Source organism: Gallus gallus, chromosome Z, assembly GCF_016699485.2.
Source record: "Gallus gallus isolate bGalGal1 chromosome Z, bGalGal1.mat.broiler.GRCg7b, whole genome shotgun sequence".
Taxonomy (NCBI): domain Eukaryota; kingdom Metazoa; phylum Chordata; class Aves; order Galliformes; family Phasianidae; genus Gallus; species Gallus gallus.
In genome coordinates, this window is record NC_052572.1 from 35,029,161 (window position 1) to 35,056,406 (window position 27,246).

At 42.7% G+C, this 27,246-nt stretch overlaps 1 protein-coding gene and 3 long non-coding RNA genes across 5 annotated transcripts; 2 read left to right on the plus strand and 2 right to left on the minus strand.

Moving 5' to 3' along the window:
* Positions 1-891: 891 nt before the first annotated feature.
* LOC112530588 lies at positions 892-7,348 on the minus strand. Its single transcript, XR_005842816.2, has 2 exons — positions 7,284-7,348; positions 892-1,088 (listed from the first exon to the last, which is right to left on the minus strand). It is a non-coding gene; the product is annotated as an uncharacterized LOC112530588 (long non-coding RNA).
* LOC121108353 lies at positions 1,175-17,247 on the plus strand. Its single transcript, XR_005842817.2, has 3 exons — positions 1,175-2,532; positions 2,861-3,097; positions 10,596-17,247. It is a non-coding gene; the product is annotated as an uncharacterized LOC121108353 (long non-coding RNA).
* RFKL (riboflavin kinase) lies at positions 16,680-23,011 on the minus strand. The gene is made up of 4 exons (NM_001031605.3): positions 22,864-23,011; positions 21,392-21,543; positions 19,969-20,071; positions 16,680-19,421 (listed from the first exon to the last, which is right to left on the minus strand). The coding sequence occupies exons 1-4, from the start codon at positions 22,943-22,945 to the stop codon at positions 19,291-19,293; spliced, it is 468 nt and encodes a 155-aa protein (NP_001026776.2). The 5' UTR covers positions 22,946-23,011; the 3' UTR covers positions 16,680-19,290.
* On the plus strand, positions 22,729-25,690 carry LOC107052314. 2 transcript variants are annotated; one of them, XR_005842815.2, is made up of 5 exons: positions 22,729-23,432; positions 24,313-24,448; positions 24,554-24,657; positions 24,997-25,102; positions 25,440-25,690. It is a non-coding gene; the product is annotated as an uncharacterized LOC107052314 (long non-coding RNA). The 2 variants fall into 2 exon arrangements; XR_001464721.4 differs by having other exon boundaries at positions 22,729-24,448.
* The last annotated feature ends 1,556 nt before the right edge of the window (positions 25,691-27,246 follow it).

Sequence of the window (27,246 nt, forward strand, 5' to 3'; positions counted from 1 at the left end):
CCACCCTCGGTGTGAAAAACTTCCTCCTAATATCTAACCTGAACCTCCCCTGTCTTGGTTTAAAACCATTCCCCCTTGTCCTCTTGCTGTCCATCCTCGTAAACAGCCGTTCCCCTTGCTGTTTATATGCTCCCTTCAAGTACTGGAAGGCCACAATGAGGTCTCCCCAGAGCCCTCTCTAAGCTGAACGAGCCCGGTTCCCTCACCTTTCCTCACAGGAGAGGTGCTCCAGCCCTCTGATCACCTTAGTGGCCCTCCTCTGGACCCGCTCCAAGAGCTCCATGTCCTTGGCTGTTGGGCAATTAAAATAGAATCCGATCCGGTCAGAAGGTGGAAGGCATGGCCTAGGAGAGCTGAGGACGCTTGCGTTGATGCTCTTATGCTGACTGGTATAGAGGATGGACGCTATGGGTCTGTGGGAGTTCCTGTGCAGAGCGTCCAAAGGGAGAGCTCTGAAGCAGCTCTGTTGGCTCTGGGGCCAGGTAGGATCTGTGTGCAGACAGCGTCTCCAGAGCTCACTGAGTGGCAGAAGTGGGAGAGGAACACCCTCCCACCTCTGGGAGGTTCCCATGGGATTTGGAGTCAGCGACAGCAGCAGCACCAGGGGGGCTGGTTTTGGGAACACACACCACCTGAGCCGCTTCCTCAGCCACGGTGGGTTTCTAAGCCCCGTGGCTGCTGCAATACCTGCCAGCCCTCATGGATGTCCCTCGCATCCCTCCAGACAATGAAGGAGGGCTAGGGCTCCATCATCTCCTTCTGTTTGGTTCACTCACATCCATGGGGCAGAGGCAAAGTGAGGAATGTCCCGTTTCTGCTGGACAATGAGAAATGGGCTGCTCAGAGGAAGCCTGTGAAAGAACACCTTCCACACCACGACAAACACACATCTCTGATGTGGAATAATTTTGTGTTTTATTTTTAAAAGAAACGCCTTTCTGCAGCGTCTACACATGTCCTTGGCCGATGTCATTTGTTCCCGCTCTCTTCCCATGAACCTGCACCCGATAAATACAGGTGTGTCCTGCATTTCCCCAGTTGTTGAGTACGACGAGCTTTATATGCCAAAAAGCTCTGGGGGTCTCGGTCTGCAAAACAAAGAGGACAACAAGAGACTTAACTCCTGGCCTGGAAGCAACCGCAGCTGCCTCCATGCATCTCCTTGTCAGCACGCTGCCTGTTGCGGGGCCAGCTCCCTCCTTGGCCGAGGAGGAGGCTTTTCTCTGCTTCCCTTCTCCCAGGCGGCCCCACTAAGGCCCCCTGTGCCCCAGCAGAGCCAATGTCTGGCCTGTGGGAGCAGGAGGAGCAGCGGTGGAAGCCTGATGCCATGTGGTCCCAGGGGACAGCCATATGGCTGGGGAGCACACCTGCATCGGGGCTGTCTAGGAGTGCCCACATCGACCTCACCTTTCCTCACAGGAGAGGTGCTCCAGCCCTCTGATCACCTTAGTGGCCCTCCTCTGGACCGCTCCAAGAGCTCCATGTCCTTGGCTATTGGGCTATTAAAATAGAATCTGATCTAACTAATGAGCGCACTGTCTTGATGAGCAAATGGAGCCCCATTTTCCCTCTGCATGTCTTACCTAAGGCAGCAGAGGCTTCTGAAATCCATTGCTGAAGCCAGTTCAGATTACTTTTCATTTCTTAGCCTGATTTTCTAGTCCAAGTAAATGAGCTGGATGTTGAGAAACTCTGGAAAGTTCAGCATCTGTACCGGAATGCTGCTTATGCCGCAGGTTGAATATAATATGGAATTTAAGTCACAGAGGAAAAATGGAATGTTTAAGAATGTAATAACCATTTATATTACATATATAAATGTCATATTGCAGATACATGTCATACATACATGTATACCTGTCTTATTACAGATATACCTCTCAATGAATGCAATAACCTTGCAGAAAGGTGGTGACAGGGCCAAGCTGCAGAACAGACCAATCCGTATGTCTCTGAAATTGCTAGCTTCCTGTCTTGAAGGATTTTTATCATGGTTCAGTTTATCATGGACATGTACAAAATCTTTTGTAAAATTCTGGGCATTGAAGAGCAACTGACAAGACAAAAGTGTCCCCAAAAATAACAAACGTACATATACTCACTCTGAAAAGGCTTGCATTTTCCAGTTAACATTTTGACCACAGCAAAAATCCCAGTAAATGCATGTAGCAATTAAGCACATGACTACAAGAGTACTAAAGGTACTCTGAACCCCAACATGTTCAGAACAATTGTAAAAGTGCTTCTGTTTTTCCCAGGCTAGACACCATTGGGCACCCTGACCAACCTAATCTCCAGTGACCAGGTGACCCTCCTGGTCAGTGAGAGAAAGTCTGTTGACGTAGTCTGCCTTGACTTCAGCAAAGCCTTTGACTCTGCCTCCCACAGTATTCTCCCAGAGAAGTTGGCAGCCCATGGCTTGGACAGGTACACTCTTTGCTGGGTAAAGAACTGATTGGAGAGCCAGGCCCAGAGTATGGTGGTGAATGGAGTTACAACCAGCTGTGAACAGTCACGAGCACTGGTGCCCAGGTAAGTGGTAGTGTTGCTGTCCTGGAGGTGTTAAGAAAAATGGAGATGTTGCACTTATGGATGTGGTTTAGCATGCATGATGGGTTCATGGTTTGATTTGATGATCTTATTGTTTTCTTCAAACTTAATGAGTCTTTGATTCTGTGGTTTAAGGGCTGGAATAAATGCTTGTACAAACTACTCAATGGGCTATTTTGTGACCCTTTCTAGTACATGGATATACTGTCCATTCAATACTTTGGTTGTTCATTTCAGCATAGTTCTGAAATATCTAAGCAGGACTGGATTTCAGGGAGAGGTAATTTTTATTACTATTTCATTATTATAGAGCAGCAGATATAGCTGGAAACACCAATGTCATGGTTTTGTAACTTCGCTATTGGTATTCCACATCATAACATCATGGACAAAAGAGAAGAACTACGTATCCCAGAGGACCTCACGGTCAGAGAAGGAAGACACATCACGGAAGATACGTCATCTGGTTGCGCGCAGTTTTTTCTTCACTTTCGCTTGCTGCCGGGAGAGGAGTGGGTGTGCTTTCCAAGCCGGGCGCCTTCATCAAGTAAGGCTTTCGGTTTCAGAAACTCTCTCACTCTCTCTTTCCCTCCCTCTTTATCGCTCTTTCGCTCTCTCTCTCATTTCATTTGGTTTATTATCCTTACTCCCAATTAGATTGTATTATATTGTGTCATCTTGCATCCCAACATCATAGTTAGTAAAATAAGTTCTCCTTCTTAGATCGTTGCCGCTGCTTCATTTTTCTCGGGAAGCCGGGGGGGAGCCCGCAAGCCTACTGCCCCCCTGTCATGGGCACAGATCTATCTAGGTAACTCCGTGACAACCAAACAGTCCCTTTGCAATCAGCACACAAGAGGTCTCTTGGTAATTGCTTTTGGTGAGCGGCCAGAGCAACCTCTGCTGTTCTCTCAGATACAGTGCCAGCTGTTTGGATGGCAGCAGTCAAGGAGACAGAAACTGTACAATCTGTTCAAGCTGCTATAACCCAGACTATTGTGTACTCCTAGTAGGGACAGTATGCAAGGATGGTGAGTGAAATTCTCCGAAAGGATTGATTTTACTGCTGACAATTAGTTCTTTTACATGCACTGAGTTCAGACAGTTTCTTTCTTCTCTTTTTTAATATTCTTCATCTGAAGTCCATGTTTATAGAATCATAGAGTTGCTCAGGTTGGAAAAGACCTTAAAAATCACCACGCAATGGCCTCCAGCTCTTCCTTTTTATTACCCATGCTGCATGCATTAGTGTAAAGGCACCTGAGCTGGGCCTCCTTTTGAGTGACAGTAGTCCTAATACCCTCATGACCATACTCAGGTGTTTCCATAGCCACCAACGTCACACCAACCCTCGTGTTCTTCCTACAAAAGGGTGAGTCGTGCTCCTCCTTCACCAAGACACAAGCCTGTGGGATCTTACTAGCTCATCTCCCTCCTACAAGCACTGGGACGTTACATACAGGCTCCATTCTAGTGACCCCAGTTACACCCCCACCCCAATTTGTACCTAGTTTAAAGCTCTGTCAATGAACCTTCTCAACTCCTGTCTTAAGACCCCTTTCCACGCGTGGGAGAAGCTATTCCTATCGGTTGCCAGTGGGCTGGGTCTCATGCAAACAGAGCAGAGGTCAAAAAACCCAAACCCCTGCTGGGCACACCAGGCTCGGAGCCAGGTATTAATCCATTGGCCCATCATATTTAGTCTCTTATCATTCACTATAACTGGAGGGATACAGGAGAACACAACTTGTGTTCCCGAACTCTTTACCTGTTGCCCCAAGGCTCTGAAGTCCTTTTTCATAGTCCTTAGGGAAATTCTTCCTATATCATTGCTGCCTATCTCAAACAACAACGGGGGATAGTAATCTGAGGGCCATACTAGGGAAGGAAGTTTCTTCCTTACATCTTTAACCAGAGTTCCTGGGAGGCAACAGACCTCCCTGTATAGAGGGTCTGGTCTACACATTGGCCCTTCTGCTCTCTTCAGCAGAGAGTCACCAATGACAATGACCTGTCATTTTTTCTTTGCTGGTGAGGTTTTAATGCTAAGTGAGGTCTGGTTAGACTTTGGTAACACCATCAAGTGGGGAGAACCATCACCACCACCATTGTCCAGTTGTCCCTGGAGAGCACAGTACCTGTTCCGCAGGGGCAGCTGGGGAAGCAGGGGAATCTCTGGGCATGCACGCCTGCATCACCAAGCAGGGGCCTTTGCCACTGCCCCACATCCCCTGATTCTTCACTGTTGTTGCTAGGGGAAGGAGAGGACGGGGTTCACTGCAGCAGGAACACCATCTGCCTGCTGGTTCGCCTCTGTCACCTGTTTGCAAGGTGGTAGGGGGTGACTTGCTCCATGTGGAGCCTCAGCTAGGTGCCAAGGTCTCGGGGCTGATTGGGTTTGCCACCACCAATCAATCTCCCTCTCACATTCCTTTATGCTCCTCAGCCTCTCCACCTCCTGCTTCAGGTCAGCCACCTGGCTGAGTAAGTCATTTAGCTGGTCGCATCTTACACAAGTGCTGTCTCCCTCACCTAGCGCTGCAAAGGTCAGGCTCTGGCACTCACTACAGCCAGAGACCTGCGCACTAGCATCTTGTTTCTGGACCTCAGTCTGGGTTTCCACATTCTTCTTGGCCACGGCCTTCCTTTTACGTGTGCATGGAACCTCTGTCTGGGTCTCCAGTTTTCAAATGGAATGTACTGAGCTACAATCAGATGTTCAACTCAGAGATCTGATCATGTTTGGGTTTTTTGGCTCTGTGTTTTAATTTAAAAAAAAATTACAATGTCTTGTTAGTAATAAACACAAACTGTATTACATATCTTACATGCAGCCCAAGACAATTCCTCTTCACTCAGCGTGGCCCAGGCAAGCCAAAAGGTTGGATAGCTACAGCTTAGTGCTCTGCTCTTGTGATGTGCACAAAGTCTTTGGTTGCACAGATGTCAGTGTTCAGCCAGGTGGCTCCCACTGGCAGAGAAAGAATTCTTTAAGAAAGTGGAATAGTCTTTCCTTCACTCTCTTCCATTCAAAATTATAGCTGCTGGAGTCACCACAGTGATGAATTCACATGAGGAGAGTCTAGGCTGTCTGAAGCTTCATAAAGCTGTAGAGTTTGGCACCAGGCCTGAACGTGGACGCCGAGACTAGCTATCAGTCCGTTCAGCCATATTTGTAGCACCAAAACATAGGCCTCTAGCTAAAGTGCGTTAATTCAGAAGGGTGATCTTCCTCAGCTTCCAAGAGGTGCACACAGAACTGGGGAGATTACAGAAGGTTATATGGAGGCCATCTTGTACTGATGCCATGCTTCATTGTTTTTAATCCAATGTCCTATCAGTGGTCCCATTCTCACACTTTTAGCTCTGGTTCAGTTGCACTGAATTGGTGATATACTAAGCCAATATTCATGCTGGTGTAAAATTGAAATCAGGTTCATCAAAGCATTTCCTGTATAGAAACAGTACTTAAACATCCTGCAATTTACAAAGTAGATGTCTACAATAAGACCACGTCATACTCTAGCAGAGTCTAAAATAATCCTCACCTTATAGCTGATGGAAACAATGCTGGTTTAATGTGTATTACATCTGCAGTGCCACTATCACAGCAAGGCCAAGCAAATTTTGAGTGGGGAACTGAATTGTTCTAGTTCAGATTGGTGTTAAATGAGATCAAATTCCTCGTCACCTGTTTTGTGTGTCTTACGTAGGGATGTCTGCTAGACCAAGGGAGCGCAGCGTGACACAATTACAGTGCCACTAGGCAATTCCACTAGGTGCTTGCAGCAATGCAGACCTTTTGGAAGAGTGCTGATGTCACAGCCGAAACAGATCTTCTAGCACTTTTCTTAAAGGTTTCCAAGGACTTGGCATGTTACTGCACTTTATGAGTGACTGTTAGGAAAAGTCATATTAGGTCTCTCATTACTAAGAGAAATAATAATAACAAAAAAGTCAGAAGTCTTCTGTTGAAGACAGTAATAAGTGGCAATTAAATTATATGAATTAAAATTCAGCAGTGCTGCTTTCCAACAGGGGAACACTCTTGGTGTGACCTTGTTGTAAAGGATTGCTATGAAGCTGCATTACTGAAAACCCTATGAAAATGAAAGCACTGCTTTTTTGTGAGAGCTCAGTACCAGATACCACCTGATTTCATAATAAACTCACAACCAGCCCAGAGAGCGTGAGTATATATTAATAAGAACTCTCATCATGCAGGATTAAAAGCTGAGAAGGATCATAAACTACCACTACCACAGATTATAGGAAAACATGTATCTAAGGATACATCTACCCTGTCTTCCCTACTCATACATCTCCAGGCTTTAGGAGGTCTCTTTTGAAAACAAATAACCAGCACGTGGGCATGTGAAGAGGAACACAATTATTTACACTTGAATTTCACATCCTGAATACTTTGAGGACTCAGTTAATCTTTTTATGAAGTCACATCAAGAAATTCTGGAAGATGATTCAAATTAAAATTAATTAAATGAAAAGAAGGAAAAACATGGGGACACTTTTAAAAGAGCAAGTTTCATTCTTCTCCTTATTTCTCTTCGGGGATCAGAGCTCAAGTCTTATGGCACCAGGTTTCATGGAACATATTGTATGACTCACGTCCCACAACTCCAGATGAGAAAAGGAAACAGAAAATGTTGTTTTTTTTTTTTTCCAGTCTTCCTCCAGTGTTATTTTTTATGTAGTGGAACAGATTCAGTACTCACAGCACTACTGTAGCAGGAAACCTTAGCTCAGGAAAGGGCACAATATGGTTCAATGTGTCAGTTCCTGGAAAAGAATAAGGGAGATGATGAAGCTGGGTGTATGCCACATTTGTTATTCAGTCTGATGACAGGGCAAGAATCAATCTGACATTGAGTCACATTCTGTTCTGAGAAATGTTTTAAATTAAATAGAAGGCATTCTAGTTTGAAAAGGAAGACAAAACAACAACAAAAAAAAAACATACGCATAATGGCAAGTACAGATCAGTAGGTATAAAAACCACACGTTTTTGCCCTAAGAAATACAGCAGAACAAGACTTTTTTTAGAAATGTGGAAAAGATTGGGTTACTTTGTTTGGTTTTAAGTAAATAAAGATATAATTCTGCTCTTTCTGTATTCAAGAGGAACTCTGTCATCGCAAAAACTCATTTTAAATGTTCAGAATTAAAAACAAAATGAGCTGTAAGATTTTCATATTTCTTCTAGAAGTGCTTAATTTAAGGCTTCTGAGTATTTACAACTGATGGTGAAGGTTGTCTCCCATGCCCAGAAGTTGAATCGCTTGTGTACATTCCCCTCTGGCAATGGCTGGCAAGTATTACAGAAAATAACACAGAATGCTAAAGGGACAAAAATCAAATAATAGAACTTCCATGAAGAAAACAATAAAAAAGAAGAAAAAAATGAAAGAACTTGTTTGAAGAAAACAAAATATTTTTTAATGGCGAAGTGTTAAATGCTTTCAAAATTATTATAGCTTCTATAAACAATCTTCAGCATTGGTTAAGAGCTTCTCTATGTAGCTTTACTTTACTGCTTTTATAATTTATATTACATCAATTCTTATCATAATTAAGATCTCTTTTCAACACATACTTTGGTGCTATATATGGTTTGTTTATTTATATGCATGTCAGGTGTTAAAGCACTTAAAACTGTCCAGATATGAAATAAAATATAAGCCAGGGTGACACAGAAGATGTGTCCAACGCTGCTGAGAAAGGAAATGAAAATCGAGATACACTGCATATTTAGAAAAACTCTGTAGGCTGTTTCAATGAGGAAATCGGAATTCAGCCTTGACAGCTTCTGAAGGTAGAGGAATCGAGGGTTTGCAGCTGCAGGGAGGCACCAGGATCCCTCTGCACAGTGGTCTGGACAGGCTGGATTGATGGGCTGTGTCTGATTATATGATACGCAATGAGTATAAAAGTTGGGTGCTGTAATTTGATCTCAACAACCCCGTGTGGTGGTACATGACCGGGGCAGAGTGCCTGGGGGAAGGTACCTCGGGGTGCTGGCTGACAGCTGGCTGAACATGAGTCAGCAGAGTGCCCAGGTGGCCAAGAAGGCCAAGATGGGTCTGCCTTGTGTCAGAAATAGTGTAGCCAGCAGGAGCAGGGACTGCGCCTCATCTACCATGGTCGGTTTTGGGGCCCTCGTTACAAGAAAGATATTGAGTTGCTAAAACATTCAAAGAAGAGTTACAAGGCTGGTGAAAGGAGTAGAAAACAAGAGTTATGAGGAGCAGCTGAGGGAATTGGGATTGCGTAGTCTGGAGAAGGCTCAAGGAGACCTCATTTCTTTCTACCACTACATGAAAGGAGGCTGCAGCAAAGGAGTGTCAGTCTCTTTTCTCAGGTGACAAGTGATAGGATGTTAGGGAAGTGTTTGAAGTTGTAACAGGGGCAGTTTAGATTGGACATTAGGAAGAACTTCATGCAGAGGATCAAGCATTAGAACAAGATTCTCATGTCAGTGGTGAAGTTCCCATCCCTGGAGGTACTTAAGAGACGTGGCACACATGAACACAGCACTAAGGGACATGATGGAACTCAGTAGGTCAGTCTTTTCTAGCCTAGGTGATTCTGTGATTCTATAAAGGGAAGAATGGAAAATGAACAGCTGTCAACACAATTCAAGTAAATAAAAGGCCACAAAACATACCTTTGAGCTGGGAAAATAAAAACAAAACTGTGATGTCTGCTACTTTGAATACAGTTACATATATTTCAGAGCTAACTTTGAAAGGCTGTTTTGTTCTGTGGCAGTTACATATTCGTTTTTCATAAATGATACTGTATACAGTTACGAACTGGGCAGCATGATGGCCCTTGAAGACAGCGTCCTGTCTGGTCTCCACATCATCAGGTGACAGCTTGCAGAGCCACACTACTACTGTAGGCTCAGACTATATTGTATTCTAAAATGTAAAAACTCTCTTGGATCATGGATGTATTGAATAGCATAGATCACTAAGGACAGCATAGCAGTACTTTAAACTGCTGGGGAAATAATTGGAAAGAAGCCACCTGCAGGAACTATTAAAATGCAATTGTATAAAGATACTGTAATGTTACAGTAATATTTTTGCTTGGATTTGGGGAAAAAAAAAAAAAGAGATTGTCATTTCAACTTGCAGACTATTTCCAACGATTGAGTTTTATTTTATTTGGTATCAATACTGCAGGACAGATTTTTCTATCATAATTACAGAGATATTAAGATGAAATACAAACTAATGTCTCTCAATGACAGCCCTGGAGGAATTCTGATATGTATCTGCAGGGTGGTACATGTATAGGAGCCAAGAAATGATGCAGTCTCTTCTTTCCCAAGAACAGAAAACAAACCCCAGAGCAGAATATTCACGTAGTAAATTACCCAGATCACAGAAGGTTACTACCTGCTGCTAACATGAACTACTAACATTTCAATTTTTCTTCTTTTCCGATGGAATATTTTTAGTTGTAGGGAATGGTACTGAGGCATTTTAACATTATATAGTGTCTGCACCTAATGAAACACCAGTTTTTCCTATGCAACTGAATAATTTATGTTGTTTTTTAATACACATCATTAGTTTTGAAAATGCCTAGCTAAACCTGTCGGCATTGCTAATGATAATATTTGGCCAAGATTTCCCACAATTTCACTTAGATGCACTGACACAACTGATTCTCCTGAATGCCTCGGAGCCCCCATGTGCAGGGATGGCACAAACAGCCAAAGCAGGTGGCAAACCATTTGCAGCACTAGTTACAACAAAAAAGACAAAATCCCAATACAGTCCTTGTTGTTCATAATCAGCTTTTCACAGATATCCAAACAAAGATGAAATATACTTTGTGGGCACGTACAGTTTCAAGACTAGGTCCCAATTTTTTTTTAATGCTGACTTCCTCTTCCTGATTCTTCAGGATGAATAAACAACACTTCACTCTGGCAAGGGTTCTCGGTAGATTTTTTGAAAGGGATTTAGATGACAAATTCTTTTGTTGTGATATCGTTATTTTGTTTTCTTTTCCAGGGAATACAGCATTCAGAGGCACATCTTTTGTTGCATCCAGCTAGCGTGCAGCTCTGTGCCCCTGACAGCCACTGCAGTAGCTGGCAGACAGCCCAGTGCTATGATTGCAGCAAAACACGAGGTAGCACCATCCTGAGAGCAGTGCCTTAAGGCTGACTGGGCTGACCTTTAAAAATGGAAAGCAGAACACAGCAAAAACATGCTTTTGAGCTGCAAGCACACAGTGTATTTCCACTGCTCCACCACCAGAATTGGAAGGACTTTACTGAAATAACACCTACTAGTTCGGAGATGCCGTCCTCTCTGACACTTACTGTCTTAAATGTCCCTGATTTCATAAACCAGTTGATTGTTAAGTATTGGTTTCAGTGAACAGAAATCTGAATCACCATGCCATAGGCCCATCATGTCAAAATCATCCTCACTGTCTTTAAAGTAGTTATAGCATTTCACACACAAGATTTGTAGAGCGAGAGAATGTGCTCATTAGACCAAAGTGATAAATGGTGGGAAAAGCAGGCTCAAGCAACACAGGCTGTCTTCAAATCTTTCCAGACACCAGAGAACTAAAAATGAAAGTATTTCTGGGTAGTTTATGTTTCTCTGGCAAGCTAGACCACTTTCTTTGCTATTACCTAATTTTACTTCTTAATGGAGATGTTGTACTTGTCTGGAGAAAATGCAAGCCAAAACTGCAGCTGCCAGTAAAAGTGGATAGGAGAAGCTGATATCTCACTCCAAAGCCTTTTCTTCCCACTTCAGTAACTGCTACTACAGCACAAGCTATCAGGATTGGGAAGTTCAAGTGATAGACTATGGAAATTGATGGGGAAGATGTAGACGATGATGAAGAAGATGATAGGGCATATGTAAGACAGGATAGCAATAGCCCATTGTAAATTTACGTACGGTCTCTTGAACAATAAAGAAGATGAGCTTGAATAGAAGTTATTATTTTAGGTAACTTTAGTTGTTCATGATTTTCTGCTCGGCTGCTCTTACTATTAAATTACAGCAATTTAGGTATGTACATTTGCTTATATATGCACATTGTAACTAACACAAACACTGCTTCAAACTTATCCACAGGACTTCTGTAAGATAAAGAAAGAAAGGAAGAAAAAAACGTGAAAAATATATTCAAAAGGCGTTATTGAAAAAGGGTATTTGTGAATACACTCCTACACTCGCTTGGATTAATGTTACACTTTATTATTGTCAGTGGCTTGTATAACCCACTCCTTATAAGATTTCAAAGGCATAATCGAAACTAAACCTGTGCCTGAAATCACTGCAAGCTGGTAAAATGAGATTTTTGTTTATGTGCTCTCAGACAAACGTCATTATTCTATGAAAACTTCTATATACGACGTTACTCCAAAGTTAAAAAATATATATAAATACATAAATTTAAACCTTGTTTCTTAGAAGAATTTTGTCTAACTTTGTACAAGTAAGACTGGAACAAAATTACATTCTTAGATATGCATTTGAAATTTTCTCAAATACCAGTTCTTTATAGAGGTACCTTGTTTTAATAGCTGCATATGCTTTCACTTCTTCAGTCGGATAGGTTTCGTTTTGTTTTTTTTTTTTACTTTCAGAGCTTTTAATGTGCTGTCAGGGACCCCAGATGTCACCAAGTAGGGGATAAGCTTTCAAAACCTTGTGATACAAAGTTGAGATATTTCTTAGGAAAAAGAAGATTTATTAGGAGAGAAGTGGTACTGACGTCTCCTTTCCAAATGCAGTGGTTTTGGTGGGATTCAAATGGCTCCCGAGATGAGAAGCCTGTTGTCAAGACACAGCAGGAAGATGATTTTATGTTGTATGGAGAGGGTCAAAGATGGAAGATAGTTGCCTTTGAAAGTATGTTCTTGAGACAGCAAGAATTAACTGAATAACATTAGGAAGACATCATGTAAGGAAGGGAACTGTGAAAAAGTTTGGTTGTATTATTTTGAAGAAGCAGCTCGAAAATAGCATTCAGGGGTACCCAAACTAGTGACCTACAGAGTCATATGAACTTTACGGTGTTTCCCTCCCTTTTCCTGCTGACAGTGCATAGGGAGACCACAAAGAATGATAAAGATAACATTTGTCGTTTGTCCAAGAGCCACAGACAGTTGGTGACTCACTGACACTGCTGAAGAAATCTTCAAGGGAAACAGCGCAGTGAAGGAAACCAGTAATAAAAGTGTAGAATATAGCACAGAAAGAACTGAAATACCATCTTTTACACTATCTTGGAAAAAAAATGGTAAAGAAATTAAAATTCACAGCTGTTCAAATCCACAAATCCTTAGATGCCAAAAAAGCAAATGCTGTCTCTCTCTTTTCATGCCTTCTCCTTCATGGGCAACAGGTTAGCCATGAGCCAGCAGTCTGCCCTAGTGGCCAGGAAGGCCAGTGGTATCCTGGGGTGCATTAAAAAGAGCGTGGCTAGCAGGTCGAGGGAGGTGATCTTTCCCCTCTGCTTTGCCCTGGTGAGGCCACATCTAGAGTAGTATGTCCAGTTCTGGGCTCCCCAGTTCAAAAAAAAAAACAAAAAAAAAACAAAACAGGGATCTCCTAGAAGGAGTCCAGCAGAAGGCCACAAATACAATAAAGGGACTGGAGCATCTCCTATATGAGGAAAGGCTGAGTGACCTGAGTCTGTTCAGCCTCGGTAAAAGAAGACTGATCTGATTAATGTTTATAAATATCTACAGGGAGGTGGGAGGCAAATGGATGTAGCCAGGCTTTCCTCAATAGTGTGTAGCAATAGGACAAGGAGGGATGACCCAAAAATCATACACAGGAAATTCAATACAATATGCAGAAGAACTTCTTTATGATAAGGGTGACAGAGCACTGGAACTGGTTGCCCAGAAAGGTTGTGGAGTCTTCTTCTATGGGGATATTCAAGACGCATTGTAGGGAACCTGCTTTAGCAGGTTTGGACTCAGTAGTCTCTTGAGGTCCCTTCCAACCTCTGCAATTCTGTGATTCACCCACCACACTGAGAAAGATATCCTGAAGGAAACAAAAACATTTACACAAACAAAGAAAACCAATCTGCTATGGCATCTCTTTTATCTGTTTCCTAACAGGGTTCCAACCTCACATTCCATATATCATAGGTAAATTTCTCCCAGTTTCTTACTTCTCAAGCTTTTCTTCATCTCAAAGCCTATTGCTCTCTTCTTTCGTCTCCTTGTACCTCCTTCTTTGCTATTCTCTTGTACCCATGGAGTTTCTCAAGCCTCAGGCTCTTTTCCAAGCAGTTGTACTTTCCCTTTCTCCTAGATATTATCTCTCGTTACTGTCTCATTAATAATGATCTTTCAAGAAGATTACATAAATTCATGTCTCCTTGCACAATTTTACCACCCACTTACCTCTCATGTAACTAAGTAATTTGATTTTAATGGGAAGTGGGAGTTACCAGCACACTTTACCCACTTCCTATCCAATGGAATGTATGTAAATAGGGGAAAATTTACTTCTTCCCCATCTATTCTGGAGGTTTGCAAGAAGGGATGTGAAATAGCTGATAGGAATTTATGTGCATTACAGCCAAAGCCACCATCCCTTACAGACGACTCCCTAAATCAGACTGCATTACCATAGTGTACCATCAATCTAACTACGGTTCTTATATGACTATTACATGACTTCTGGCTAAGAACTCAGGCTAGAATTTCAAACCAGAAAGAGGAACAAATGTATGAATCATAGAATCACAGAATCACAGAATGGCTTGGATTGAAAGGGCCTTGAAGATCACCCAATTCGAGCCCCCTGCTGCAGGCAGGGCTGCCCCCCACCAGATCAGGCTGCCCAGAGCCCCATCCAGCCTGGCCTTGAACGCCTCCAGGGATGAAAAGCTCAACTGCTTGACTTACCATACAAGTGCTTCAAATAGAATTGAGACATTTGGTTCTCTCATGACAAAGAAATATATATTCGTATTGAAACACTCCTTATATATCCCTTCTCGCAACAGGTCTAAGCAGGCTTAATACCTGCAGGAGCAACACCTCTTTAACCAACGAAACAAGTACATTTTTCTTCGCATGACTTTGTACTCAGTAAAATATTGAAAAGGAAAATAGGTGTTCTTTTATTACTCCTCTTCCATATAACATATTCAGCACTTTGATAGATTTTTTCAGGAACAGTTCAGGTTCTCCACTTATCTGTGGTGGTTTCACACCAATGGGCAGTTCAGCACTCCTACATCACTTCTCCTCAAAAGGAGAGAAAATATGATGAGGAAAATAAAGGCTCGTGGGTTGAAGTAAGGACAGGGAGATCACTCACCAAGTACCATCGTTCCAGCTGTATTTGTCTTGCAAGACAACAGCTCTCATGAGGATATAAAGGAACATCAAGGATGTTCTCATCAGCACTGTTGTGAGGCAAAGCTGGGAAGGTGGCATAAAGGCTGGTACTGAAGGGAAGCTGCCTGCAGGCCCCTCCAGTACAGCAGTCTGAGTTTGCCCTGCTGCCACAGGACTCATGCAGCAAGGCACAGCCTCAAGGCCACTGCTCTGCTGCACAGCGCTTACTCAAGCTGACTGTGGTGTTGTGGGTCACCCTGTGAGGATCAATACATTATCCTGTCCCAAATTAAGGACACCAACAATATATGTTCCATATCTGTTTATAGGAAGGCTCTCAGTTAAGAATATAACTACCTATACCAGATCCTGGATGAATAACTTCCAGACTGCTTGGGCTATAAGACCCTGTTAATTCAGTGCCAGTGTTAACTGAGCCATTTTTCTACGAGTATCCAGGAGGGCATCTGTCTGCTCCTTCAAGGGCATCTGATCAAGGGCCTTTTACAAGGGATAATAAAAGGGAGACAGTGATGGGAACCAAGTCTGGTCAGTCACATCATTCACACTAACTGATGAGGGCACGTGAGAGCGTAGGCATGTTATTTCAGCAAGATGATCTGATTGAGGACTTCTAAGGTGGAAGACAACTGAGGGACACAAACTCCCCCACTCACACCAACTGGTAAGCCAGCCAGCTATGGGCACCATTTTCAGGAAGGATTAACCTTAAGAGTGTGAAGGAAGGGGCCTGGACTAGGAGAGCACAAAAACTGCAGAGCTCTGCAAACCCTTGGGTGTGTGCAGGGGAAGGGGGAGCAGGAGGAACAAGGGGAGGGAACAGGTGGGAAAAGGCATCACTAGAGGCACCTGATCACAGACTATCCCACTGTCCTGTATTTTCTCTAGTTAATGTTTTTTTTCAACTGCCTTTTCTGCACTCTTTCCCATGTGTACACGTGCTTTAAGGACTGTATCAGCCTGGATGTGTTGAGTGAACCTCACTGCCAGTCAGTGGAGTCAGGTTGTGAACTGGACACATTGGCACATTGTGCCAGCTGGTGGAGTCAGTGAGGTCCCAGCATAGGCTACTGGAGCCAGGCAGTTGGTGGGACTGAGATGGCACACCCAGACTTTTCAGTGTAGTGTGACTGAAGGACAGCTGTGCACAGTTACAGCCAGCTTCAGGCTAGACCTGCTGGTGACCAGCTGATTGCCTGGCCGTCCACATGTGCCTATGCAACTCTGGGATAGGTGCTCCGCTTTGCTACTGGCTGAACCTGCAAAGGGGAAAGCAGCAAATGTGTCCCCCACCCTGGCAGTGACCCCAGGTCCCCAGACTGGGCAAGAAGCAGGTGGAGGAGGCAGCCATGCTCTCTTTGGTCTTTATCTCACAATCTTCAACCACCTGCAGCTTGGAGAAAATTTCATTTCAGAACACTAGAAGGTGGGTAAAAGTAAGAAAAAAAAAATTGTTTTCTTCTTGAGAATGTATTCGAAACTGAAAATATTTGTACTGCTCAGACTCCAGAAACGCAAGTGGCCTTCTAGTTCACCAAAATTAATATAAGAAACCCTTTTATGCCACACTTGTAGCGTGTAATGCAAGACCAAACTTCTCTGCTGAAACCAAAAGTTTAAGTAGAGTAATTAAATAAATCTGAAGTACCTCTTTCAAAACATTCTTAGGAATACACAAAGAAGATTTGCATCAGGTATGGAGTGATCAGGTAGTCAGGAAAACTACGATGCGAAGGACTCTGACTATTTCAGCTCCTTTATTAATAGTACAGTGCAGCAACATCAATTGAAATAAATACAGTTTGTATATAATATAAAAATATAACCCTTAAAGTTTGTACTGTGCTAGGACTTAAGTACTGAGCTTAAACAGCAGATATATAACATTTTATCTTAAATAACGCGGAGAGACAGGTACACTCAACCAAATGGATCTAGTAACGTTTTCTTTAATCTGATGACAAACATACAAAGACCAGTTTATTAGTCTGTTGTAACCATATGTCACACTTCAGATGAGAGCTGAGAGCAAACTAACTGTTTTTCAAAGCTTTCTCTTTCTCATTGTTCTCTCACCACAGTACAGTGGTTCTACAGCCAAAACAAATTTTGGATAGTATCATTTATTAGCCGATCCAGAAAAGCATTACTCAGACAACCAGCTTAAGGCACTATGGTTTCCACAACAGACACATTAACTGGGGAAAAAAAAAAAAAAAAAAAAAAATCAAAAAGAGGCTATTAGAGTTCAGCTACAGTACTATGATAAACATGTTTTTTTCTCTGAATATATATGACAACACATTCTGTTGACTAGTGCAGCTACTATTTACTCATCCCCAAAAGAGTAAAATGTAATTAAGTCAAAATGTTACAACTTCAAGAATGCCTCAAACCTTCACCTAAATATATTCTCCTTTTAAAAAATAAAAAAAAAAAAGAATCAACTGTCAGACTCTTACATAACAATTTTTGCAGAGTTTTACATACAATTCCCAGTAAGTTATACAGAACTCCAATGTCATTCTTCCTCCAAAGAAAGTATTCCTAACTGCTGGTAAGTGAATTTTCTCCCTAAGACTCTCCAAGGAGGAAGGCAGATGTGCGTTTAACGTCCAGGCAATAAAACTGTTGGCATCTTTGGAGAGAAGTGTGCAAATCACCTTGGCAACACAGATCAACTCTAACAAGTACTTGTGTGGAAATGAGTGCCCCCTCAATTCCTTCTGTCTGCTATCAACAAAACAGATGAATAATTCATTTAAATTATTTCAAGTTTCTGTGTAATTTCTACATAGCTAACAAGTCTCCTTGATTCACTCAAGGCCTCTTCCCTAATAATATCCCCTGATACTGGCTGAAAGTTAAAACAATAAGAAGTCGAACTAGCTTTGTGACAGCACTTGCCACAGAGAAGACACAGCAAGCTATCTGCTTAAAACCCTCTTAAACCTTCAACCAAAATGTAGTATCCAAACAGACTAGGACAAGGAGTAAGTTCATAAAGTTACATTACAGGAATTGTGCACTCTCAGATTACAGTTCTGTCACAGAACTACAGTTTAGACACATCCACAGAATTATTTTGAATTTCAGAAAATATTCCTCCTATGTCATAAGCCAGTATCAAATATAAAGATGAAAGAGTCGTGGCAACTTACTTATCTCCCCTTACTGAGAAGGGGATAGAAAAATCTACAGGGAAAGAAACACATTTATATTTGGACTCGCATTATGTACTTCAAGTAGTAGTATCCAAACTCCTATTCATCTTGATAAAACCCCTCTGCTTATCTGTGCATACATTTCAGAGTAGGGAACAGTGCAATTACTTGTAACAACACCCAATTCCTACTATAATGTTGATGCATTACTTCATGAATTCCCCAAGGCTTTCATTTGTATTGACTACTTGGTCAGTGAAACCATGGATCTTACCTATACTTGGCCCAGAGGGCTGATGGGATTTTTCTGTGCCTTATGCTGACTTTAATCTTGAAGTCAGCCATTATATTGTCAGTACAGTGAAAAACCCTAAGGTTCTCCTCATCTAAGAAAACTTCCAGCAGCAAACAAAATGCAGTTCTTCTGCCTTAGAACCCAAAGAACAGAAGTCTTTTATTTGTAAGACTTCCATGACTTCAGAGCCTAAAACTTCAGAGCACGCCAACTTTCATCTTGTCGGTCATTTCCTGAATTTCAGCAATACGCTTCCTCAGAAGGAAGCTACAGAGGTCACATACTGTCAAATGCACTTTCAACTGTACAGAAATGTATCTCAGATTCCAGTAACTCAACGAGCAACAGTGACTTACTTTATTCAAATAAAGTTAAAATAAATAATTTCAGTTGAAATGATAGTTTCAACTACAACGGCTGTACAGCATATTAGAAAAAACAAGAACCATGGAGAACTGTTCTTGTTGTCTAATCATTGGCTTCCTGCACTACAGGAAATTTTTTGCTCAATATTAAAATTTTCTAAGCTACTATCTACAACGCCAGTGTAAGAATGATATAAAATTGGGAAAAGAGGTTGGAATAAACTCCATCTTAAAAACTGACACTCTTCTCTTAAATGAACTCTACACATCCTAGGGCTGAAGAGGTCATAATTAACTTTGGTCATGTTCCACATGTGCCAACTTTAGGATACACAGTTTATCAATAAGGACCTAAAACAGCTTTTACTCCATTTACATGACTCAGTTTTGAGTTGGTTCCAAACTCACTACCCAAGGAGATATGACGACAAAGAAGTACCTACATAAGCAGTGCAAATGTAAGAGCTCCACACACACACACACACAAAAAAAAAAAAAAAAAAAAAAAAGGTTTGCTCTTTTTTTTCAGCGGTTTTCTACTATTTTGCCCCCTGGCAGATGAAAGAAGTTGTCTTCTTTGACTTTAAGATGTTCTGGTAAATCTAGTTGTCTTTTTGCCTCTTCAATGTCTTCCTGAATTGCTGCAATGAGTGCATCTAAAAACAGAAAAACAGGGATGTTTTAAAGCTGAACACAAAATAACAACTGAAAATATCTTCTTCCACAGACTACCAGAAAATCACAGAGGTAGAACATAATGATAACCGCAAGGTATGAAAGGCAACATTTTTTGTTTTCAAACGTGTCAGAGTTGCATTTTCCACCACTGTAAGCACTGCTATCTCCCTGATCCAAAAGGAAATTTAGGAAAAGATCAACAGAGCTTGCTGAACTGTTTCAAACCTATCAGAGCTACATTTTAAAAAGTGAACAGATAAGGCTGATGCTTTTACGACAACCTCGTGATTTTGACATTACTCCTCAGGCAGCTGAAATTCAGACTGAAGTAAGATGCAGGATGGCTTTTTTTCTTTGTTTTGCTTTTTAATTTAACTTACACATCACCTCATGAAAACACTGTGCTGAAATTTCAAATGATAACAGGTAAAGCAGCTAATTGTGAAGAAACAGACTGTGAAGGAATAGCGCTTGAATAAATAAAACACTTAAGAAAGTAATTCTTGCGTGGCCTGCAATACTGACCTAAGGAATCAAAGTTCTTTTCTGGTCGAATATATCCAACAATTGCTATACTAAGAATTTCTCCATAGAAGTCTTCTTTGAAGGTGTGGATAATGTGTGTCTCCTAAAGGAAAAGAAATAAGTTGGCATTTGCAATGGACTTAGAGCTTATTTCCCCTTACTGTAAGGGATGTTTATCTAATACCTGTACATCAAATTATCTCTAACACATACCAACAGAACAGAGACATTCAGTTTAATATCTATACTGCAATACTAAGAGGCTAGGGCTTTTGCTTTTATTTATTTATTTATTTTTAAGAGGCAGAATTGTACTTTGCGTGGGATTCAAAAAACATTCACCTAAGAGTTTTCTGATTGCCAAACTAAGAAGATAGTAATTAAAAAGTCACTATTTCTCACCCCGTCCCAGAGTTTCTATTTGCAAAGCAGCAAACAGCATTTGCAAAACAGCAGAAAAAAAAAAAAACAACTGGAACAGGTTGCTTGCTCAAAGAGGTTGTGGATGCCCCATCCTGGAGGCATTCAAGGCCAGCCTCTGGGCAGCCTGGTCTAGTGGCTGGCAGCCCTGCATCTAGCAGGGGGGTTGAAACTCGATGATCACTGTGGTCCTTTTCAACCCAGGCCAGTGTGGTATCATTCTGTGATACTATTTTAAATGACAAAGAAAGCTTAATGTTTCGTCATCAAGTTGATGAAAGAACTATGAAGACCTGAAATTGAAATAGCTGATTTATGGACAGCTTTTACAAGCAGCTCTATATGATAAGATTCTGGGAACCGAATAACATAATTCCAGGAGCAAAGGCTGAGGAAGGATTACCCATCCCCCATCTTGCTCAGAAAAAAGTGCTTGCAAAAAATTTAGTGTATGTTTGTTGGTAATGCTAAGCACCACTCCAGAGATTCTTGCCTCAACAAAAGTGTTTTCAACAATTAAGAAATCTCTGCAAGAATCAGGAAAAGCACCAGGGACCTGACAACAAGAAAAACACAACCACCAGAGTTCCACATTTTAATTCATCCATCCTACTATTACACAGTTTTGAATATTAATTTATTTTATCAAGACATGGCACCACATCTCTGGATTCTGTTAGTGAAGAGAAGCATCTGCACCAAAAGAAATCTGCACCAAAAGAAATTTCAGGAATACAGTTAAATTCTGATCTTCGAAATATCCAAGCAATGATGGAATAGCACAAAAATTAAATGTTATTTATCTACAAGCTATATGCTTTCTGGCTATTCGGACTATTTCCTTTTCAGAATACAAACACAGGAAGCTGATACCAAATGCATTTCTAAGAGCAAACATAACTTCTAGGTATCACTTATGGGTCACATGCTGCTTATCTTGGTTAAAACCAAGACCTGCCTCATTTGTTACAATTAAAAGCGCCACACAAAGCAAAGTTCTTACCACTGATTTCTTAGTGTTCTTATAGAACGGATTCCATCCTATGCTCAAAACCATTTTATGCACATCTCCACTTCCAACACAGGCCCATCCATAGTATATACCAGTAGAGATATCAGATGGAAAGCTTTCAACTACTTGCTCAGAAAAGTTAGCTGCAAAGATTTTAGAAAGGGTAAAGAGTGAGTGACTTTGTGGAAGCCAGGGCTGCCACAGAACGTTCCGAGACTCAACATTTCTGCCTGCTTGCCATTTACAAACAGAGCACTTATGATGATGATCATCCTCAATGGTATGTATGTATCACACACAATGGTGTGTGTGTGTGCCATTCAGCAAAGTATAAAATGCAAAACACATTCACAATATTCACGGCAATGACAGTTACCACATCTCTTGCACAGACTATTTTACATACATTCTATTCTGCAGTAATAATTAATAGACACGAAGTAAAATACCCAGCCAGTATTCATTTCACAATGAGGACGGCTACTGCAGCTTTAATGCAGTCAAAGAAGGGGGAAAAAAAAAAAGAAAAAAAAAAAAAACACGTTTCTTCTGCGCTACAAAATAACCTGAGAACTATTCACTGGCTTGTAAAAGCATTACGTAATAAACACAGAGAAATAAGCACACGCTTGCCGGATTTATACCTATTGTTTTGGGGTGTATCCGTGTTTGTGGATTGATGCATTCCCTTCGGGAAGCGCCCGGCACACCCCGCCGACCCAACCCAGGCTGCCCTCACGGCAGCTCTCCTCTCCCTCGCGGTGCCCTCCCACAGCTCTGGGGGTCACCTCTACCATTCTGAAGGGGCAAGAACTGACGGCTTCCCCCTGACAGCCCTTCAGACCAGTAAGCCATTTACACACAGCCGGGACAAAAAAAAAAAAAAAACGTTACACGATTATCACGTGCCGTCACAAGAGCAGCACGGGGGATTTGTCGCAGGAAGTTTCGTTCGGTGCCTCTTCAAGGAGGAACCAAACGCGTTCTAATTACAGCTGTATCCGCACTTAGGTAAGCGAAACGGAGGCGAACAATAGGAAAGCGCATTTTTCCCAGGCCGGCCCCACCCGCCGCGTTTCTTTAACCTCCGCATCATTTCTCCTCCCTTCATTGCCGCGCGGCCGCTCCCCGCCGCGGGTTACCTCGGCTCTGCGGAGCGCAACGACCATCAGATGACTTGACGAGCAAACACAAGCCTGAAGGAAATCGCTTCAGAGAATAAGGGAAGAAAGGAAAAAAAAAAAAAAGAAAAGAAAGGAAAAAAAAAAGGGGGGTGGGGGGGTTGGGAGGGGGGAAGGCAATAAAGGCAATAGAAGGCAAAAAAGCAAGCCACCGCCGAGGAGGACAGGTGTTGCTACGGATATACACGTGCCACCAGGCACAAGGAGCCGGCTGCCCCCGGCACCCCGCCCCGGCCCCGACCCGAGCCCGCCAGCAGATCCCCGGCAGGGCCCGCCGCTCACCGGTTGGCACGCCCAGCTCCTTGGAGCCCCTGCCGAAGCCCTTCACCACCTCCCCGCGGCAGAAGTACGGCAGGTGCCTCATGGCGGCAACGGAGCGCCCCGCGCTGCCGGCCGCCCCCAGCCTCGCAGAACCCGGCCTCGCGCCGCCGCTTCCGGCCGCGGCCGCAGCGCCCGCCTCACCGCGGGCACCACCACGCGGAGGACGGGGGGGGCGGCGCCGGACTCGGAGCGTTGGGACGCGCCGGCAGGCCTCGGCCTCCCCTCGGCGATGGGCTCGTCCGCTGCCTCGCCGCCGGCCCCGCCCCTCGCCGCCCGCCGCCGTCGGTGCCGGTTCCCCTGCGGTCCGGCGGCCGCCCGCTCCGCGAGGCAGGTGGGACGGGCCGCTGGCGGCACCGAGGCACGGCGCTGCTGGCCGAGGCTGCCGCGCGTAAACGTGCCCTGGGGGCGGCGCGGGCCGTGCTGCCGCCTTCCTGCCGCGCCCCGCGTCACTTCACGTGCGCCCAGGCGGCGGGCGCCCATTTCCTTCTGCTCTGCTCTTCGCGTGTGCTTTTTCTCACAGAAAACCGCAGGTTTGTGGCTTACGCAGCAGGACGGCGATGCTACGCGTAGCCGCGTTGACACAAAAGCACATAAATTCGCTGAGGCGAACGACCGTCCTCCTGAGCGCCGTCGCTCGTTTTGCCGTTCTGATCTCCCAGTCAGGGAAGCTTTCCCGGACCTACGTCTGGTTCTATCAGCTGGTTTCTCACGGGGGAAAGCCACCCAAGCACCTGTGGCCTGCCCATACCTACTGGCAGCCCAGCGGCAGCTGCTCAGTACTAGGAGCTGCTTGCATGATACTCTGGTTACAGCCCGATGGAGAGTCCTGAAGGCCACCGGTTCACCCATTCACAGCGTCTGTGGGCACTGATTGCTCCGCAGGATAAGGGCAAAATGATTTCTAGCTTTTTTGATTCTACATCAAATTTACCCCCTCTTCCTATTTCTTTCTTCTCACATCACAGTTTTCTGCCATCCGTTTATTGCTAACATCTTAATTCGTTACGCCAGCTTGAGCAACTTTGGCTCACGCGATTGTTACTAGTACAACCACAGCTGAGCAGAACAGAATGAAAAAGAAAGGAAAGCAGAAATAAAAAGATACTAAAGACAGTAGCACTGTGTACATTCTGTTCTGCTGTCTGGCAGCATGCAGAGGGAAGTGTCACAAAAAGGTTTGTCTTCTGATGTTTGGTTATGAAGAAACTCTTATTCAGTTACCTATCTAAAGGTGGACCACGAGAGTCAACACTGTGACACTCTGCCCCCTGGAATTTTTAGGTTATTTATCTGTAGAGCAAAACAGATAAAACAGAAACCCTATAAAGCAAATAAATGTGTATCGTTCATCATATGTTTCTTCCTGGCAATAACAAACAATATCTTGGGTTACGATCTGTATATATGCAGATGAATACTTGTGTCCTATCATTCATTCTGTTATTCGTGTGATGTCCACAAGATGTCATCCAGTCTTCTTCAGTATTTGCAGATTTGGGCCAAGCATGTGCAGTCTCAGTAACAGAACAGATCTTCAGACAGTCAGGTAAATATTTGCGTAAGCATCCTGTGGTTAGTAGTCCTACAGAAGCCTAACTGGTGAGTTACGTTCATCCTGTCAAACAGTTGATACATTATTCTTCCTCTTCAGAAGCTGTAGGTTTCTGTGATCCAGCTATGAACTGCCCCTCACACTGGACATCTCTCTCCTCTGATATACGTTGTACTTAGTTCAGATTGGAGGGACGATTTTGTGTAAGTAGAATTTAATTACCTGTATTCTAATTTAGGAGATTTTTTCTTCAAGTATTTTATCTGAATTTTAGTCACAAACACATACCAACACAAGTAGATGGATAGCTTATCTGTGCAGTTGTCAAACCCAGGCACTGTTTCACACAGCTGGAAAAGAACTGCTCTGTTGTGATGATGCATTTTTACAGCTGCTGTTGTTAGTGAAAACTCACGAATTATTTTGATGTAGTCATAGAAATCTGAATAAAGAAGAGGGAGCAGGTGTCGTGTGCTGTCAGTGCAGGCTTCCCTTTGTCCAGGAATGGCCCGCATTGCCCCTTACCTCTGTTCTCATTACAGAAGGCTGAAGGGGCATCTTTAATTTTCAAGCTGCAAGGAGGAAAGCAACAACATCAGAAAGAGAAGATGGAAATGGTGGTCCCAGTGACTCATCTTGAGGAAGGAGGTAGCAAAGGAAATGGCTGCAATGCTTTCTCCCAGTTGCTTATTATTATTCATTAACATAATTCTCTTCCTACCTTCCTTGGGCTGTACTTCAAATATGACAAGAGGCCTTGAGCTGTGTCCTTGAAAGATGAGAGCTTGCTCATACTTTAAGTAATGACTGAGCAAACGTGACAGACCCTGGTGATAATTTCTTGCTATTGAAAGGAATGTGGCATTTATAATGATGCTGCCAACAGATGATGCTGTCTCCCACATCCATGCAGGGCACACCTGTGTTTATTGCAGCACTGCTGTCTGTATAAGGTTAATCATATCTGCCGCATTCTGCCTTGCAGAAAACATGAGGAGGCACTATAAGGACATCTGCTGGAGCACCTCGTGCTGGCCTTTGCTGTGTGAGGGTGAATGTTGTGACAGAGACAACTTTGCAACCTGTAAGGGAGGAGGATCCTCTCCAAGTACAATTTTTTTTTTCCTTCTAGTGCAGTTTGGAAGTGAGGTTTCCTGCACTTACAGGGAGATAAGATTCACTGTCTGTATTCCTCTTTTTCTGCCACCTTATTAAAACAGCTGTTTTATTAAGCCATTTTTGGTTGTATTTCTCCTTCTGAGATCCAGAAAGAGCCCTGCAACATTTCTCTTTGTCGTCTTCTCCCACACTCAGGTGCAGAACAGCAACGGTAATTGAGGACAGTGCTGGAAAATATCAGCCCATGTATATTATTCATAGTTGACAGAACAGAACCCCAAGAATTAATATGTATTCCTGTAGTTACTTGGGATAACGTATAGGGTATTTTTAGGCGGTATACAGAGAGACTGCCAAGAACAAATTTTGGTAAAAAGTAGCTGACTTGTTGAAAAGTGTTCTGCTGAGCTCGGAAACCTCGCTATAGTAACAAGAAACCCACAAAACAAATGGGGTACAGCAAAAACACCACACAGAGAGAATTCAAAATTAACAAAAGTGCTGCCAGCTTCACAGCAATTTGACAGAATTCCACCGTCACCGAAAGTAAGGGATATCGTGATGTTTTGAGTAGATGTTGAAAGCCTGATGACGAAGAAAGTAAAAGCAAGATCCTAATGCTGCACGATTTTATACTGAAAGGAACATTAGCTCTGTAGTCTTACACTCTCATTAATTCATCTGGATTTTCTGGGAAAAAAAACAAGTGTAAATATTGTTGTATGAATACATGCTAGTTCAGTGGAGAACAGAAGTGGTTTATTGCTGTAGCTATAGGAGTGAACAGAGCAGCAGGATGACAGGCTGCTGATATGATATTAACTCTGCCCATATGGGTTAGTTATAGAGTTAATATGCCCTTGGATTATTCAACACCTTCTTCACCAAAGCTCAGATAAACAGATTATGGTAGATAACAACAGTAATTGAAATGCTTCAGTTAAGGAGGCTCTAAGCAGTACATCATTTTAGTAATAGTCCACTCCTGTTATGAGCAAACCCCTTCTTTGCTAATTAAATCGTGCTTACTGACAAAACCATTAGTTGTAAATGTTTATCTCATAATGTTTCTTTAACTAACTTTGCGAGACTAGTGGAGGACTATGAGACATTAAGTATTTTGCAACTGTAGTACTGAACTCTCTTTTCCTCCTTTCTGAAAGTAGCAATATCAGAGAATATAGCATGAAATCATATTAGCTTCCTGGCCAACAGCCCAGAAGTCTGTAACATAATCAAAGTGCAAATAGGAAGCTGAGAACTAGAATACCTGGAAAAAAATATATGTACTGATACTAAATCAAAGTTGCTCCTCATGTTACAGAAGATCACATGAGTTTCATCATTAACAGAAATAAAATATATGATTATCTAGTAAAGTGAACACAAGAGGTTATAAAGCATTTTAATGTGAAATTGTTCTTTTCTGCTATAACAACTAGACAGCAAAACAAAAGGCAAAGAGAGAAACAAAACCAAAATTTTAATGGAGAAAAATAGACTGTGAAATAGTCGATACATCACAGAAAATCAGATGAAAGTCTTGAACATTGTAGCATTGTAGATACAAAGTCTGTAGCCTTAGGGAAGGAGTCTGCAATTAGCATCCAGTAGTGTTGTAGCTGTCTTGGCTGACTGGGGAGGATGCAGTTGACTGGAGGTTGGCAGGTGTG

Coding starts and splice junctions, on each gene's coding strand:
- RFKL (NM_001031605.3), bottom strand. CDS start 22,945: ATGAGGCACCTGCCGTACTTCTGCCGCGGGGAGGTGGTGAAGGGCTTC. Junction 21,544..22,863: donor GGAGCTGGGCGTGCCAACCG/GTGAGCGGCGGG, acceptor AAATCTTTGCAG/CTAACTTTTCTGAGCAAGTA. Junction 19,422..19,968: donor AAAGAACTTTGATTCCTTAG/GTCAGTATTGCA, acceptor TTCTGTTTTTAG/ATGCACTCATTGCAGCAATT.